An 18111-nucleotide genomic window follows, 5' to 3' on the forward strand; every position below is an offset into this window, starting at 1 on the left:
ATTCTCAGGGGAAAGTGTGGAACTTCCACAGCTGACCGCTCTTGTCTCTTCACACTATTATAAACCACCCAGTTCTGTGCCAATCCTCCTATCTCACAGCATTTGCAAAGAAGATACATTTTTCAAAATATGTAATAGGGGTGTACTGATTCTCTGAGTCTCTGATTCTACGCATAAAAGCATAGAGTTTGGTATTTTGAGTCTTAACCTGGGAGCTGCTCTCTAACCCCTTTCCATCACACGCTAGTGCCTTCTCACTCCCATGGCCTTCAACACTTCCATCATTCTCCTCTCCTCTGTTTTATCTGCACAACAGCCCTGTGAGGTAGGTTAGGCTGAGTGTGTGTGACTGGCCCAAGGTCACTCAGCAGGCTTCCATGACACGAGCAGGGATTCGAACTCGGATTTCCCACATTCTAGTCTGTCACTTTAACCACTTTCATCTGGTGCCACAGCCAGCAATCTGAAAATTCTTAACTTAGCAAGCTTCTAGTCCAAGGGTGTCAAACATACGGCCCGGGGGCTGAATCAGGCCCTCGAAGGGCTCCTATCAGGCTTCTGAGAAACTGGCTGTCATCTGCTTCCTTCTCCCTCTCTCTTGCTTCTTTCTGCATAACAACTTGTTTTGCAAGGCTTGCTCAATTCCACAGGAGCTACAGAACAAAACCTCTATTTTCTCCATTGGCTGAGGCTCCTCCCTTGGAGAGAAAGGCAGAGCTTGTTTTTCCAGGCTCTCTCAATCACACAGCAGAGCTACTGAAAGGTGCTTCCTTTGCCCAGTTTCCTGGATACCATGGGACCTTTAAGACCTAGTGCTAATGTTTTAAGCATGTTTTAAGGTTTTTTTTAAAAAAAATTGTGTCTGCGTCCTTTATCTCTGCTAATCTTAATCTTAAATAGGTACACACATGGCCTGGCCTGGCCCAACTCAACATCGCCCGGCCCAACAAGGTCTCATTTATGTCAGATACGGCCCTCGTAACAAATGAGTTTGACACCCCTGTTCTAGTCCTTTTGACTTTGAGAGTAAGCTGGACTATTTGTTGGGAATGCTTAGGGCCATTCCTCCCCCCACCGCACCCTGTGACGAAGGGCACTGGGGATGGATGGCGGTTGATCGGTGATGGAGCACAATGTGGAAGTGGGGTGAGACCCAAGGAGAGATGCCACCAAGCCAAGTGACATGAAAAACGCCTCCCCCCCCCCCCAATCCATACCTGGCTCGCTCCTTGCTGTCATTGTATATCTGAGTGATGGTTCGGTCCTTCTCGTCCATGAAGTGGTTGTGAGCTTCCTCCAGCCGCCTGCAAAGAAACGGTGGGAGCAGCCATAGTAACTTAATAGGGTGGGCTGGCCGCACACTAGGAGCAGAACACGATGAAGCAAACCAGAATTCAAGCGGTTCAGCTCTTCACCTCCCATCTGTTCATTGTTTACCACCCCCGCAGGAACTGGGAGGGGGGGGGAAGGGGAGGGGAGGGGAGCTCTACCTCTTGTCTTTCCAAAACCTCTGCCTGAAGCATCTCTTTTTCCAATTAAAAGGTAGCGTGTGCCCCTTCCTTCCCCACCTGATCATGCAGACAGCTAACGTTCAGAGAATGCAGTCCAAGAAAAGAACCTGAGAAAGCTTAAAAAGATACTCCTGCATGGCGGTTGACCTTGGGGCACTGAGGCAGAAACAGACCTGTGGAAGACCAAGGACACACAGGGCTATCAGGAGGAGACGCTTGTCCATCTATCCCTTCTGGCGACAACGCTCTAAGGTCTTACACAGAACAGTCTTTTCCTTTCCCAGCGCTGGAAGCAGAGATGCTTGAATCAGAGGAGCTAGGGAATGTCCTCATTCCTGTGCCAACAGGAACCAGGATTAGGGTGGCCTGCTCCAGGCTGGGAAATACCTGGAGATTTCTGGAGTAGAGCCTGGGGAGAGGCAAGGTTTGGGGAGGGGAAGGATGCCATAGAGTCCACCTGCCCAAGCAGCTATTTTCTCCAGGGGAACTGATTTCTGTTGCCTGGAGATCGGCTGCAACAGCAGATCTCCATCTGGAGGCCGGCCACTCTAGCCCAGGGCTCAGGGGTAGGGGCACCTGCTTGGCACACAGAAGGTCCCAGGTTCAATCCACAACATCTCCAATTCGAAGGGTGAGGGAGCAGACAATGTGAACGACCTCTGCCAGAGGAGACAACCCTTACTCTGATAGACCAATGGTCGAATTCACTAGATGATGATGATGACGAGGAGGAGGAGGAGATTGGATTTATATCCCGCCCTCCACTTCAAGGAGTCCCAGAGCGGCTCACAATCTCCTTTCCCTTCCTCCCCCACAACAGACACCCTGTGAGGTGGGTGGGGCTGAGAGGGCTCTCACAGCAGCTGCCTTTTCAAGGACAACCTCTGCCAGAGCTATGGCGGACCCAAGGCCATGCCAGCAGGTGCAAGCGGAGGAGTGGGGAATCAAACCCGGTTCTCCCAGATAAGAGTCCGCACACTTAACCACTACACCAAACTATGTCAGCTTTGTGAGTCCAAAGCGTTATGCTTTTCACATGAGCCGTGCACATGAGCCCCATCGCTCCCAGTTCATCAAACACTTATGACATCCTTTAGTTCTTTTCTAACAGTTCCAAACTTCTAAAGCCCTAAGCGTTGGTTACAGAACGTCCCATTTTGATGAGTCTACTGACTCGCTGTGTCTGATCTGCCTTGTGTCCCTGTGAGAAAGGCGGACTATAAATCAAGTAAATAAATGAATCACGGATTAAATGAGCTGACAAGGGGGAATGGATGGAACAGGCTGTTTCTTCTGCCTCCAGTTCCGCTGGGCAGCGTTCCCCTCTCTCTGAACCTACCAAGTGCACTCCATTCAAAGGGAGGATATTGCATGCAAAGCGTGTCCTCCATACGGTTACCAGTCCCCACTGCCCTCTTCTCCCCCCCTTTCCCGAAAGAGACACAAAAGATGGCATGTCACTCATCTAATAAATACTGAGCGCTATCAGGCTGTGCGGGGAAGGGCTAATTAGGGGGCAAAGGCCCCCCCTTCCCCCAAGCCCCATTTCCATTACAAAAGGACAAAAATGTTTTGCCCCTTGGTGCCCTCTGGTCTGTTTACACTGGGCTCTGGAAAACTGGGATAGGTGGACAGAGAACTGCGACTCAGCCTGTTGAGCAGGCAAGGCGGCATTGTCCCTCCCAGAGTCCTTTGCAAACTGGCCCATTCTTTGTTAGCCAGCCAAAGAAAAGGAGGGAGGGAGGGAGAAAAGCTTGTGAACTGATTGATGAGCGTGGCCCCACCCTGCATACTTCCACCATCACCCCCTCCCTCCCCCCATCCTTCCTCCAATTCTTTCTCCATGGGATTCATTGGAGGGACTCGGAGGGGAGTTAAGAATAGGCCGGCAGACTTCTGGGGAAACGGCTGCCCCAAACAATGCTTGTGTGGCCTCCCCAGGGAACGGAAGGGGCCGGGTGGGAGGTTGTCTTGGGTTCCCCCCAAATTCTCACAAGCGAGAGGGGCTCAGAGGTGTAGTCGGGCTGGAGGCTCCCTTATCCAGCACCAGAGGCGAGCAGTCTCCTTGACCCAGGATGCGTTCATAATAAGTGTCTGGGGAACGGAAGTCATCCTGCGGGATCGCCTACACTCTAAGAACACAATTTTGCACAGAGAATTCTCCTGGAGCATCAGACTAGATCAGGGGTGACCAAACCTGCTTAACTTAAGAACCACATAGAATAAACGTCAGGTGTTTGAGAGCCTCAAGATGGACAGATGGATGGAAGAAAGGAAGGCAAATAGATGGGGGAGGGAGGAGGAAAGAAAGCAACTTTAAATGCATTCTCCAAACCACCAGCTGGCTTGGTTTGGCGAAGTGCTTTAAAGAGAGAAATGCCTTCTCCAAGCCAGCCGACAAGTGGTGGGGGCTTCAAGAGCCACGTCATATATGTAAAAGAGCCACAGTTTGGCCACCCCTGGACCAATTCTTTTACAGGTGTGCACAGCACGGTGCTGGCTTTAGGTTTTTCTATCAGTTGAGAGAGCGAAGAATCGTTTCTTCTCGGGCGGCGAGGGAAAAGAAAATGCTCACTGGCTGCAAAACGGCCAGTAGCCGTACCGCACGTGCAAATGCAGGCAGAGTTCAACCGTTTGGAACACGGCCAGCAAAGGAGACAGAAGGCTGAGTTCTTGCAGCCGGGGGAGGGGGGGACAGGTGGAGTCCCAAAGGCCTGCTCTTTGCGATGGGCGGGGGGGGGGAAGTTGGCTGAACCCGAGCTGCATTAGAGACTGGCACCTGCTGGGCTCCTGGCGGCTTCCCTCCTGCTCAAACCTGCCTGTAAATAAGCAGATACGACTAGAAGGCCGTAAATCTCCGTTGCTCGTGTCTCTGCTCCAGGGAAACAATCTCGTGAAATGGCAGCATCTGGGATTCCTGGCCATTCTGGACGGGAAAGGTAGTGCCGGCGGATCTGTGCTCTGCCCTGACAGGAGGCCTGTCTTCCTTCATCGCCCACCTTCCGCTGGGGTTGGGATCCAGCCCTGCAACAACCCCTCCCTTCCGCCCTCCCCCTCCCCTTCCGCACCCCCTCCCCCGTTTCAGACTTAAATGGGCATGTTTAATTGCATTAGGCTTGATTAAAGGCCGCTCACAATTAATCTTTCCCTGGTCATGGCCGGCTAATTAGGCGATGGATTAGAATCAGAACTGGCTGGCAGCCGGCCTTGGCAGCCTCCAAGTGGGGCAGGGAAGGCAACGATCGGAGAACGTTTTACAAAAACCTTTCTTTAAAAGCTCCCCCCAATGAAACCCCTATGGCGGGGCTCCCCACCTTTTTTGATTCTAACACAGCCCCAAAATGGCCGCTTGCAGAGGCTGGAGCCAGCCACAAAAGGATTGGCCCAGCCTGCCTTCGGTCACGCAGAGAAGATCCTTGTGCTGCGGTGGCAGCTGGACGCAAGCAAAAATCTGCACAGCCAATCACATCTCCAATGGCCAATCGGAAGCCTTGCTGGGCAAAAGTCCCACCTGGCCCCGCCCACGTTCTAAAAGCACTCAGGCACCATGTTGGGGACCCCTGCCCTACAGAAACAAGTTCCAGCAGCTGCACAAGGATCCCCCCTCTTGGTGATGATATCAACAGGGAGCAACTGGATGCAAGCAAAAATCTGCACAGCCAATCACATCTCCAATGGCCAATCGGAAGCCTTGCTGGGCAAAAGTCCCACCTGGCCCCGCCCACGTTCTAAAAGCACTCAGGCACCATGTTGGGGACCCCTGCCCTACAGAAACAAGTTCCAGCAGCTGCACACGGATTCCCCCTCTTGGTGATGATATCAACAGGGAGCAACTGGATGCAAGCAAAAATCTGCACAGCCAATCACATCTCCAATGGCCAATCGGAAGCCTTGCTGGGCAAAAGTCCCACCTGGCCCCGCCCACATTCTAAAAGCACTCGGCTGGCACCATGGTGCCCATGGGCACCCGTGCCCTACAGAAACCAGTTCTTCTAGCAGCTGCACAAGGCCCACCCCCAGTGATGATATCAACAGGGAGCAGCTGGATGCAAGCAAAGGGTGGGGGTGGCAGCTTCTTGAGTGCTCTCAGGGCCTGTTCTCCCTTCCTGGACTGCAGAGACAGCCTTATTCTAAGCCTGTCCTTCCTTCCACTCACATAAATGGGTAAATGTAACCCTGGCGCCCTGCCTTTGTCTAGCGGGCCCATGACCCGCAACCGGGGGGCATCCTGACCTGCTGTTGGAGGCATTAATGGTGCCGAAGCCATATTCCTGTTTGCTTAGAGTTTGGAAACAAAGATAGAAGGCCGGGTTTTACCAGCTCTTCCTGTGGCCAAAGAGGTTGACGCTGCAGGCTGGGGAAAGTCAGCAGGCACTCTCCATCTCTATGAACTTACTTTCACTGCCTCAGAATAAGGATAGTGCTGCAGACTGTTATGGGTAGACGGGCAAGGAGAGAGTTGCACTGCATCCACAGAAGCATCTGCATTGTCTGTTAGCCACAGGAATCAAGGACTCAGATCCAGCATGTGTCAAGGCCTGAAGCAACACAAGTCTCTTTTCTTTTTGCATTTTTTATTTTATGTTGTTGTTTTGGAGATGTAGGGGTTGTTTGTTTGTTTGTTTGTTTGTTTGCTCCAGGCTGCTATTGTAGTATAAAAGGAAACAGAAATTAATGCAATAAACTATTTTAGCATAGTTTGGAAAGGAAGAAGAAACATGGGGAGGAGAGGAAAGTTGGAGAGGAAAGAGAAGGAGAGAGAGATAAAAGATGTAAGAGAGGTGCAGGGTGAATCATTAAAATAACACTCTCCATTTACTCAAAGTGCTTCACATACAGGATATGGCTATGATCCTTTCAACAACCCTGAAAGGCAAACCTGTGCTACCTTATCCCCATATTGCAAATGGAAGAGGAAGAAGAAGAAGAATATATATGAACATATGAAGCTGCCTTATACTGAATCAGACCTTTGGTCCATCAAAGTCAGTATTGTCTTCTCAGACTGGCAGCGGCTCTCCAGGGTCTCAAGCTGAGGTTTTTCACACCTATTTGCCTGGACCCTTTTTTGGAGATGCCAGGGATTGAACCTGGGACCTTCTGCTTCCCAAGCAGATGCTCTACCACTGAGCCACTGTCCCTCCATGATGATGATGATGAAGGTTGCTGGATTTATACCCCACCCTTCACTCTGAATAAAGCGATTGCTAAAGGAAGATGGGGAGATGGCAGAGAAGTTCAGTATCTTTTTTGTTTCTGTGTTCACGCTTTCTGGAAGGCAGTCTGAAGAAATGGGCCACATTGAGGTGACCAGAGATGAAGTTCTAGAGAGGTTTATAGAATTTTGCATGGGATGCAGAGAGCTGACAAAGAGAAATTTTTCTCCCTGTCCCAAAGTACTAGAACTTGAGGGCATCCAATGAAACTGGTGGGTAGTAAGTTCAGGATGGACAGAAGGAAATACTTCTTTACACAAAGAGTGATTAAAATGTGGAATTTGCTGCCAGAGGATTTAGAGATGGCCACAGAAATAAACAGCTTTAAAAGGGGATCAGATAGATTCATGGAGGATGAGTCTATCAATGACTACTAGCCATGGTGGCTGAGGAGGAACCTCCACATTCAGAGGCACGAAGCCTCTGAATCGCAGAGCCGGAAGGCAGCATCAGGGGAAGGCCTCTGCCTCTATGCTGTTGTTGGCCCTCCAGAGGAGCTGGTTGGCCACTGTGTAAGAGAGGATGCTGAATGAGATGGGCCACTGGTCTGATCCAGCAGGGCTCTTTCTATGTGTTTATGGGCCATGCTGAGATTCAAACCAGTGACTTTTGGCTTTATTGTAGCTCATTTTCTTAGCCATTTTACTACAGCAGCCTTCATAAAATGGCTCCCATATCTGGGATGGTGTTTAAAGGAGGGTTCGTGACAACTGAGTACTGTAGTTCTCACTCTAAATGCTCTCTTGTACGGCCGGGGGGTGGGGTGGGGGAGAAATGCAAATCCTTTTGGGTTGGCATCAAACGAAACATCACAAGCAAGACGTAAAGAGAACCCAAGCGCTTTGTGTTGTTTGGGCTGCCGCTCTTTAAAGGAGATGCAAACAAAACCAGGGGGGATTTAGAAGAGAGCATCAAAGATGATAAAAGGGTTTGGAATGCTTGACCTCAGAGGGGAGAAAGGCCTGGGCAAGTGTAGCTTAGAGAAAAGAAGATTAAGGGGGTGCCAGAGGGAGGGGATTGGAGGGGAGGTTGAGAGCAACGCAGCCCAGTGGTCAGTGGAATCTTCCTTGCTGGACTCAAAGATGGCTCTTAGCATTAGGACTGTGAGAAGACAAGACTCACTGGAGAAGACAATCATGCTAGGAGCACTGGAAGGCAGCAGGAAAAAAGGAAGACCCAGCATGAGATGGATGGACTCAAGGAAGCCACGGCCCACAGTTTGTAAGACCTGAGCAAGACTGTTCACCATAGGATGTTTTGGAGATCAAAGGGTTGCTGTAGGTTGGAAGTGACTTCGGAAGTGGGGGTTCAGGTATCTCAGTGTGTCATAAGAACATAAGAGAAGCCATGTTGGATCAGGCTGATGGTCCATTCAGTCCAATACTCTGTGTCACACAGTGGCCAAAATAGCCAGGTGCCATCAGGAGGTCCACCAGTGGGGCCAGGATACTAGAAGTCCTCACACTGTTGCCCCTCCCAAGCACCAAGAACGCAGAGCATCACTGCCCCAGACAGAGCGTTCCAACAATACACTGTGGCTAACAGCCATTGATGGATATCTGCTCCATGTGTTTATCCAATCCCCTCTTGAAGCTGGCTATGCCTGTAGCCGTCACCACCTCCTGTGGTAGTGAATTCCATGTGTCAATCACCCTTTGGGTGAAGAAGTACTTCCTTTTACCCATTTTAACCCGACTGTTCAGCAATTCCACTGAGTGCCCACAAGTTCTTGTACTGTGAAAAAGGGAGAAAAGTACTTCTTTCTCTACCTTCTCTATCCCCCCTCGGAACCCTGAGACTGTCAGTATCCTGCTTCCAATTTATGCTTGTAATCTTCATGGTGGCAAAGCAGGGGTAGATGTGGATTGTTCATTGCCCAGGGCACCTTGGTGCAGTCCAAGAACATGGGACCCTGTCATGATGCTAGGCCTAGTGTGACCTACAGGGTCCGGGGAAGCCTGTATTGGAGTAGCGACCAGTCCTACATCTTCCAGGATCCCTTGTGTCCCTCTGACTGGGTGGGCAGAAATTTTGAAGGGAAAACTTGCCCAGCGAGACCAGAGGGGAGGGGACCTTGGAGGAAACAATAAAAGAACTACCTAAAAAGGGAGGTGTGTTCTCTCTGGAAAAGGTGAGCTGGAGAAAGGCTGCAGCTAGGAGAGTTCCCTCATCCAAGGAGGGGTGAGTTGGTCTGAAATCAGGAGGGAACATTTAGTTAGTTGCATTAGGGCTTTAATTTTCTTTATACCATCGTTACTGTTTTTCCCTTTTTCACTGTTGCACTAATAATTAAAACCGACTTGTTTGTTTTTGAGCACTTATGATAAACTTATTACTGGGTCTTCATGTCTCTTCGGTCACGGAGGAAGGTATATGCTGAGAAGGAAGACCTGAATGGTTGGGTGGATGCTCGGGGCCCTCTCAGACAGACCCATGCTATACCCCTCTTGTCACTATTTCCCACTAAATGGTCAAAAGATTTGCAAACAGCTATTGGTCTGGTTTCCTCTCAGAGTCTCCTTCAAGTGACCAGGCAGGAATCCTTAAAGAAGTTGGATTCCCACCCCCCACCCGCAAATGATGAGCCTAAGCAGATTAGTACAAATGTTTTTCTGGGTTAGTGGATTTATTTGGAAGGTGGCTGAACTTATTGCACAAGTGCAGGATTTGGTACTGGGCACAGTACGTGACACCTTGAGAATCAGAAGTATGTTTACTTCTTTTTTTAAAAAAAATCACATGATAAGGTTGCAAAAACAAGCTTGACAGTCTGTAGGCAAGATGAGGAGATGGTAAGGGAAACAGAGGAAGGCAAATGGAGAGATGGAAAGAAATGGAATGAATTATTCCTAAGAGCCACTCTTTTTTTAAAGGGGGGAAGGTATCTGAAGAACTGAGTCCAGCAGAGATGATGAGACACACACATTAAGCTGCCTTATAACAAACCAGATCTTTGGCCCATCAGTAGCATCTACTCAGACTGGCAGCGGCTCTCCTGGGTCTGAGGCAGCCGTTTTTCACATTCTACCCATTCATTCATTCACATTTTATTTGTATCCCACCCTCCCCGACCAGGCGGCTCAGGGCAGCTAACAGCAAAAGCTCAGTACATACAATATAATAAATAACAAATAATTACAGTTGATTAAAATCCATTAAAATTCTAAAAACATTAATACTTTGTGCTACAATCACTGGCAAGTTTACTGGTAATTTAGTAGTTTCAGCTGGTGTAGGCCGTCTGGAACAGGATGGTCTTGCAGGCCCTGCGGAACTGTTCAAAGTCTCACAGGGCCGGCATTTCTTCTGGGAGCTGGTTCCAGAGCTGTGGGGCCATGACAGAAAAAGCCCGAGTATGAGTGCTCTGGAATCTTACCTCCTTTGGCCTGGGGACAGTCAGCAGGTTCTTCCCTGCTGACCTCAGTGCTCTCTGGGGTTCATGTGGGGAGAGGCGGTCCCTAAGGTAGACAGGTCCTCGGCCATATAGGGCTTTAAAGGTGATGACCAGCACTTTGTAACGAATCCGGTATATAACTGGCAGCCAGTGCAGTTCACGCAGCCCCGGCTGTATGTGCTCCCACTTTGGGAGCCCCAGCAACAGTCTGGCAGTCTACCCAATCTCCTTTCAGCTAGAGGTGCAAGAAGTGCTGGCCCTAGGGCGCATGGTGCCCCAGGCAGGCTCCCTGCCCCCCCCCCCACTGGTTGCCCTCCCTCCCTCCGCAGCACCCCCCCTCCCTCAGAGAAGCGCAATGAGGCTGGGCCCTACTGGCTTCCCCAAGACTGCTGGAGGAGGCTTCTCCCCCCTCCTTTACGGATCTGGAAGTGAGGGGGGAGCGAAGCCTCCTCCAGTGCTCTCTTTGAAAAATGCACAGATGCCGGCTGCTTCGAAGCCAGTAGGGCCCAGCCTCATCACGGCAAGCTTCTTTGAGGAGGGTGGGGTGGGCAGAGCACAGCGGAAGGGAAGGGAAGGGAAGGGAAAGGGCTAGCAGTGGTGGCGGTGGCAGGGGGGAGAGAAGCAAATTTAGGCGGTTGTCTTGGGTGTCAGGATGGGTGGGGGAGCCCAATTCGGCACACCCGTCCCAGCGCCTAGTTGGCAAGCCGGCCCTGGGTTCCAGATACCAAACTGCCAAGCAGTTGCTCTACCGCTGAATGCAGCCCTTCCACAAAAGTTCTTGGACTGCTGGGCAAAATAAAAACCTTCATTTTTGGTTTACAAATGAACACACACTGGGAATAGAGCAACAGCCCAGGACAGAGTGGTGGTTCATAGTTACCATCTCTGATGAGGGCGGGCTCTTCACTATATGCAGGCCTGGTTTATAATTGCTATTCAGAGCTACACTTTTCCAGTGACTCATACATAACCTGCTGGGCCTAAAAAAGATATTTTATATTATTTATTTATTTATATTATACTTTTTTGTGTGTGTTAGTACAATTTGGACCCCTGAAGAAGGCCCTGTGGGCCAAAAAAGGTTTGGTCCTGTGGTTCTTATATATGTATAACCATTACTAAGATCCGGTACTTATTGTACGTGCAACTTATGCTTGTTGCTGTATACTATCATCTGAGCTTTTATTTGTGTTCTATGTATGTTGTCCTTAACCCAAAGTGCACACTGTGTAATGAACAGCTGTATTTTATTTCATGCTTTAGCTGCTCAAGCTTTTGGTTCCTGACTTGATTTTCTGGCTGGTTCCCCCCCGTCCCCTTTTGTTGTTTCCTTTTAAGAAGGGATTAGACAGCTACGTGGAAAAGAGGTTCATCTGTGTCTACTAGCCATGATGACTAAAGGAAACCTTAATTTTCAGAGGCAGTGAACATCTGCAAGGAGGAAACATCAGGTGGAGGGACTGGCCTCTTTGACCTATTTGTTGCCCACTGAGTGAAGCAGGATGCTGGGCTAGATGGACCACGGGTCTGATCCAGAAGGACTGACTGTTCTTAGGACTGAAGTCTCAGCAACTGGAAAGAAGGATGGGATGGAACAAGTTCTGACAAGGTCTTCCAATGGCCAGGCCTTTGGGAACTACCTTCTCTGACTTTGTCAGAAAAAGAAGATGAAGAAGATATTGGATTTATACCCCACCCTATACTCTGAATCTCAGTTTCAGAGCTGCTTACAATCTCCTTTACCTTCCTCCCTCATGACAGACATTATGTGAGAAGAGTCTGTGCACTTAACCACGACACCAAACTGGCCAAAAAGACCTTTTCCCGCTTCAAGAGATCCCTTAACAGCAGCCTAGACCTGGGGATTTCTGCATATGAAGAAGGGGATCTACTAACAAGCGACCAACCATTCCAGCTCGGTGCCCTCTAATTTGACTGGTGGTGGATCTTTGGCACAGAAAAGTCCTTCATCACACCTGCTGCCTGAGATGTTTTCAGCTGGAGATGCCAAGGACCGGACCTGGGAACTTCGGTGCGCAGAGCAGGAGCTCAGGAAAGGTTGCCAGCTCTGGGTTAGGAAACTGCTGGAGATTTGTGGGGGTGGAGCCTATGGAAGGCAGGGCTTGAGGAAGGGAGTGACCTCACCAAGGTACAAAATGCCCTACGGCCTGTCCTCCAAATCAGCCAGGAGCTCCAGGGGATCTGATCTCTGTTGTCTGGACATCAGTTGTAATAGTGGCCCCACCTAGTGGCTGGGAGCTCTATGCTCAACCAAGAGCCACAGCCCCTCCCCAACCAGGGCCAGTCCTAGACTGCCTGGCACCCTAGGCAAGGCTAACTTCTGACAGTCCCCCCTCCACCCACACTGATAACATCACCGAGTTACATGAGGGCACCCTATTCGGAACCCCCAGAAGGTCAGCACCCTAGGCAATGGTCTAGTTTGCCTAGTGGCAGGACAGGCCCTGTCCCACACAATGTCTTGGTCAAGGGCCCCTGTTTATCTGAAAGGTTCAGTCCCTGTTTTCTCAAACAGCCTTCTAGTGCAGGGGTGTCAAACTCATGAGGGCCGGATCTGACCTAAGTGAGACCTTGTCATGCCAAGCTGGGCCATGTGTGTAGGTATAAATGTTTTAAAGGACACAAACACTTAAAACAAAAAACAAAAAAAACACTTTTTAAAACACACAAAAACTTAAAATAAAACTCGATGCTCAACCAAAGAGCTGCAGCCCCTCTCCAACCAGGGCCAGTCCTACAACATTCACACTTTTTGGTCTTAAGGATGCTTTCTCTGTATTTCTCCCGTGGGATCCAGGGAACTGGGCAAAGGAAGCTCTGCCTCTTTCCCTCCCTCCCTCCCCTGGGCACCAGGAGGGGAAGGAGGCTCAGTCAATGGTGAAAATAGAGGTTTTGCTCTATAGCTCCTGTGTGATTGAGCAAGCCTTGCAAAGCAAGTTGAGATACAGAAGGAAGCAAGAGAAGAAGAAGATTTTGGATTTATATCCCACCCTATACTCTGAATCTCAGAGTCTCAGAGCGGTCACAATCTCCTCTACCTTCCCCCCTCCCCACAACAAACACCCTGTGAGGTAGGTGGGGCTGAGAGTGCTTTTACAGCAGCTGCCCTTTCAAGGATAGCTTCTAGGAAAGCTATGGCTGACCCAAGGCCATGCTAGCAGGTGCAAGTGGAGGAGTGGGGAATCAAACCCGGTTCTCCCAGATAAGAGTCCACACGCTTAACCACTACACCAAACTGGCTCTCAGAGAGGGGAGCAGACAAGAGCCAGTTGCTTGGGGGCCTGATAGGAGTCTTCTGGGGAGCTGGTTTGGCCCTTGGGCTGCATGTTTGACATCCCTGTTCTAGTGCTCTGTGCTGATGTCTCTCTGTAGCGAGCTTTAAGTCTCGCAGATGTGGAGGGAAAGGTGGTGTGTGGGGGAGTCACCTTACCTGAAAGCCACATAGTGGACAAGCAGGCTGCCCAGCATCAAGAGCAAACAGTAGCCGAAGAGCTTCCTGTTAAGTTGCTGCTGTCGGTTCAGCTCGTGACCCGAGAAGTGCTCTGGAGGGGGCGCGTGGAACTGCTGCCAGTAACGGATGTTCTCGTCAGGATCCAGCTTGCGCCTGGGTGGGGGAAACCAGAAGGATCAGCCTGAGGACCGAAGGGTGAGTATGAATGCTCAAGGAAGCCCCACACAACCCGTCAGACTGCTGCTTGCGGGGGACAGACAGGCGACAAGGGAAAATCTATAGAGATTGTTTAAAGCACCAGGGCATGGGAGAAGAAGCAGGCAGGTCAATGAATTATGTATTCGTTTAGAAGAAGAGCTGGTTTTTATACCCTGCTTTTCTCTATCCTAAGGAGTCCCAAAGCAGCTTACAATTGCCTTTCTTTTTCCCGCAATCGACATCTTATGAGCAATGTTCCCTCTAAGCTGCAGAGTCTTGTGAGCAAAAAATTCTACTTTGTGAGCTACTGCATATATTAGTGTGCATGGGGTCATCCTTTTTGAGCTAAGACAAAAATGTGTGAGCTGGAGGCTAAAAATTTGTGCGCTAGCTCATGCTAACTCAGGTTAGAGGGAACACTGCTTGAGAGATAGGTGGGGCTGAGAGAGTCCAGAGAGAACAGTGACCAGCCCAAGGTCACACTGCAGGTTCCTCGGGGAGGAGGAATGGGGGAATCAAACCCAGCTCTCCAGGTTAGAAGAAGAGAATAAATTGGATTTATACTCTGCCCTTCACTACCCGAAGGAGTCTCAGAGCAGTTTATAATCTTCTTTCCCTTCCTCTCCCCACAACAGACACCCGGGGGGGGGGGGGTGCTGAGAGAGCTCTGACAGAAAACTGCTCTTGAGAGAACAATTCTGAGAAAACTGTGACTGCTCCAAGGTCACTTCAGCCGTTGCACGTAGAGGAGTGGGAAATCAAACGCAGTTTTCCCACCTCTCTTAACCACTACCCCACGCTGGCTTTCAAAATGCAGATGCTATTCATATCCTGCTTTTCTTCCAAAAGGAGATCCAAAACGGCATGCAACCTCGTTCTCCTCGCCTTCCTTTTGCCCTCAAAACAACAGTCCAGTGAGGTAGGCTAGGCCAACAGAGAGAGTCAGCTGTGGGGGAGAGAAAGAGCACCACTGGCCCAAGGTGAGCTTCCCTGGTTGAATAGGAATTCAAACCAGGGCCTCCCAGATCATCATTCAGTCTATTTCCACTCCAAAGGGCTTAGAATTTAAAACAATGAAGGGAAACAGCAGAGGGAAAATGAGAGACAGGAAGCAAGATATACAGAGAGTGAGAGGACAGACAGACAAGTTTACAACCAGCACTGCCTCATCTTCAGGCAGGGCACGAGCCTGCTGGACTCCAGAGCATCTACCTTTCTGACAGGCGGCAGCTCTCCAGGGGAGAGATAGGCCTCCCTCAGCCCCTGCTGGTAGCCAGCACCTCCCTCTCCCTTGCCTTGTGCCAAAGCTGCCGTAATCGAAGTGGCTCCTCTGGGGACTGCCCCGCTGGCTGCTTGAGGAAGGCCAAGGGGGGCCCTGCGCTGCTCTCAAGTCGTCATAGTGTTGCCGGCTGCTCTTCTTGCTCAGCACCCGGTAGGCCTCGTTCAGCTTCACAAACTGGCTGTGCAGGTCTGGGTTGGCCGGGTTGCTGTCGGGGTGGAGCTGAAAGGGAAGAGAGAAATCAGAACCTGCAGTGGCCCCAACTCTGGCTTCATGTACACCGCTGTGCCTCTGGGACAGCAGGCTGGGCAGATGGATCAGACCAGGGGTGGCCAAGCTTGCTTAATGTAAGAGCCACATAGAATAAGCATCAGATGTTTGACAGCTGCAAGATATGAATGCCAGATGTTGGAGGGAGGGATATCGGGGAAGGAGGAGGGAGGAAGAAGCGAAAAGAAAGCACCTTTAACTTTATATGCATTTTCCAAGCTGCTAGCTGACTTGCCAAAGTTATTTAAAGAGACCAATGCCATCTCCAACCCAGTCGATGGGGCAGCAGGGGCTTCAAGAACCACACAATATGTGTGAAAGAGCCGCAGTTTGGCCACCAGACTACCCATCCATGCAACCTCTCTCCCTGAAACACTAGATCACAACATGCAAGGGTTTGGGGTTTTTTCAATGAGGGACATTAAAAAATGACAAATTCACACTGACAGTCTGGAGTGGCACAATCTGGAGTTCTACATTCCACCTCATCCTCTACGATTGGTTGCCAAGCTTCAAGCGGGGCCTGGAGATCTCCAGATAACAGAGATCAGTCCCCTAAAGAAAATGGCTGCTCGGGAGGGTGGTTCCTATAGCATTACGCCTGCTGAAGTTCCTCTCCTTCCCAAATCCAGTCCTCCCCCAGGTTCCATCCCCAAATCTCCAGGAATTTCCCAATCTGGAGCTGCCAGCCCTATGCACAGTGCGAGGGTTGGTTGGCTCCTAGTGCATTCATGATAGCCAACAGAGCAGCAGGGTGCACAGAAGCAATTGCTTCACTGCTACTTGGAGACAGGCACTGTCATCAAGGCCAGCCCGCCACTCATCATTATGAGGGAACCAGTCCCCACCCACTTTGAATGTGGACAACAGTGTCTTTGTAGGGTTGCCTTGTGGGGCCTGGAGAGCTCTGGAATTACAGCTCATCTCAGACAACATAAATCAATTCCCCTGGAGAAAATGGCTGATGTGGAGGGTGAACTCCAGGGCAGTGTACCCTGCTGAGGTCCTCCCCAAACCCTGCCCTCCCCAGGATCCACCTCCCAAATCTCCAGTTATTTCCCAGCCTGGAGTTGGCAACCCTAGTTCAGGGGTGGGTGTGGCCTTCTCAGCCTCCGTCTGGCATCTGTGTATGGAGTTTTGGATTGAGGGCTGCAACTGGGATCCAACAACTTAAGAACATAAGAGAAGGCATGTCGGATCAGGCCAATGGCCCATCCAGTCTAACACTCTGTGTCACACAGTGGCCAATGTATGTGTGTACACACACACACACACACACACATATATATATATATACACTGTGGCTAATAGCCACTGATGGACCTCTGCTCCATATATTTATCCAATCCCCTCTGAAAGCAGAAGAAGAAGAAGAAGAAGAAGAAGAAGAAGAAGAAGAAGAAGAAGAAGAAGAAGAAGAAGAAGAAGAAGAAGAAGAAGAAGAAGAAGAAGAAGAAGAAGAAGAAGAAGATGATATTGGATTTATATCCCGCCCTCCACTCCGAAGAGTCTCAGAGCGGCTCACAATCTCCTTTACCTTCCTCCCCCACCACAGACACCCTGTGAGGTGGGTGGGGCTGAGAAGACTCTCACAGCAGCTGCCCTTTCAAGGACAACTTCGGCCAGAGCTATGGCTGACCCAAGGCCATGCTAGCAGGTGCAAGTGGAGGAGTGGGGAATCAAACCCGGTTCTCCCGGATAAGAGTCCGCACACTTAACCACTACACCAAACTGGCTCTCCACCAAAGCTGGCTATGCTTGTAGCCGCCACCTCCTGTGACTGAATTCCACATGTTAATCACCCTAGGGCCAGTTAAGACAGCTTGAGGGCCAGCACACAGATAAAGGGGCTGAACGATGACATAGGAAGTCCTGGGGTTGACTTTCACCTCAGCTATAAACACAATTAGATGACCTTAGACACGCACCTCTCACTTAGCTTCCCTCCCCTCAGCCTGGACCATAGCGGAAAGTGCCCTCAAATCATGGCTGACTTGCAACAACCTCTCACACGGTTTTCAAAACAAGAGACATTCAAAGGTGGTTTGTCATTACCCGCCTCTGCATAGCAACCCTGGACTTCCTTGGTGGTCTCCCATCCAAGTACGAACTAGGGCTGACACTGCTGAGCTTCTGAGATCTGATGAGATCAGGCTAGCCTGGGCCATCCAGGTCAGGGGCAATCTGCAGGGTAAACAAGACCTCCCTCCTCCCTGACAGGGCTGTAAGACTTAGTACAAGGTAACGTTTGCCAAGTGCTCTCAGTGTTCAAAAATGCTCTATAAATGCTAAGTATTCTTTGTGAAGAGAATGTATGAATCTAGATCTTTCTGCTCTGAGGCAAATCCCCACTCAGTGACTGAGCTTCCAAAGTGACCTGGAGCCTGCCGTGATCTTTCTAGTTCTCGCTCAGCCTAACATACTTTGTAAGAGTCTAGTAGGGATTTAAAAACAAAAAGAGATAATCCCCATGGAGGTCACCGTGAGCTCCTCAGAGGAAAGGTGGGATATGAAATGTGGTGTCATGGTGACATTTTTGTGTCTGAGGTAAAAAAAATAATTCCAAAATGGCACCCTGCCGTTGATCTGGGTTCAAATTCCGTTCTGCCATGAATGCTTGCTGGATGATTTTAGGCCATCGCTCACTCTCAGGGTGACTGAGGACAAAATGCAGGCAGAAGAAAACATGTATGCCACACTGGATGCTTGAGAGGAAGGGTGGGATAAAATGTACTAGGAAGCTAGATAATGGCAGTCTGTCTCCCAGGGTG

At 50.1% G+C, this 18111-nt stretch overlaps 2 protein-coding genes across 2 annotated transcripts in view; both read right to left on the minus strand.

Moving 5' to 3' along the window:
• The window catches only part of FKBP2 (FKBP prolyl isomerase 2), a 325209-nt gene that overhangs the window by 106529 nt on the left and 200569 nt on the right, over positions 1-18111 (minus strand). The window lies entirely within an intron of this gene.
• DNAJC4 (DnaJ heat shock protein family (Hsp40) member C4) overlaps positions 1-18111 on the minus strand; it is a 61131-nt gene that overhangs the window by 2112 nt on the left and 40908 nt on the right. The window contains exons 3-5 of the mRNA XM_060254546.1: positions 15087-15292; positions 13573-13746; positions 1218-1304 (exon numbers count right to left, since the gene is read on the minus strand). Coding sequence (XP_060110529.1) covers positions 1218-1304; positions 13573-13746; positions 15087-15292 — 467 coding nt within the window. The remainder of the gene's footprint in view (positions 1-1217; positions 1305-13572; positions 13747-15086; positions 15293-18111) is intronic.

The sequence above is a fragment of the Heteronotia binoei genome, chromosome 1 (genome assembly GCF_032191835.1).
Source record: "Heteronotia binoei isolate CCM8104 ecotype False Entrance Well chromosome 1, APGP_CSIRO_Hbin_v1, whole genome shotgun sequence".
NCBI classification, from domain to species: domain Eukaryota; kingdom Metazoa; phylum Chordata; class Lepidosauria; order Squamata; family Gekkonidae; genus Heteronotia; species Heteronotia binoei.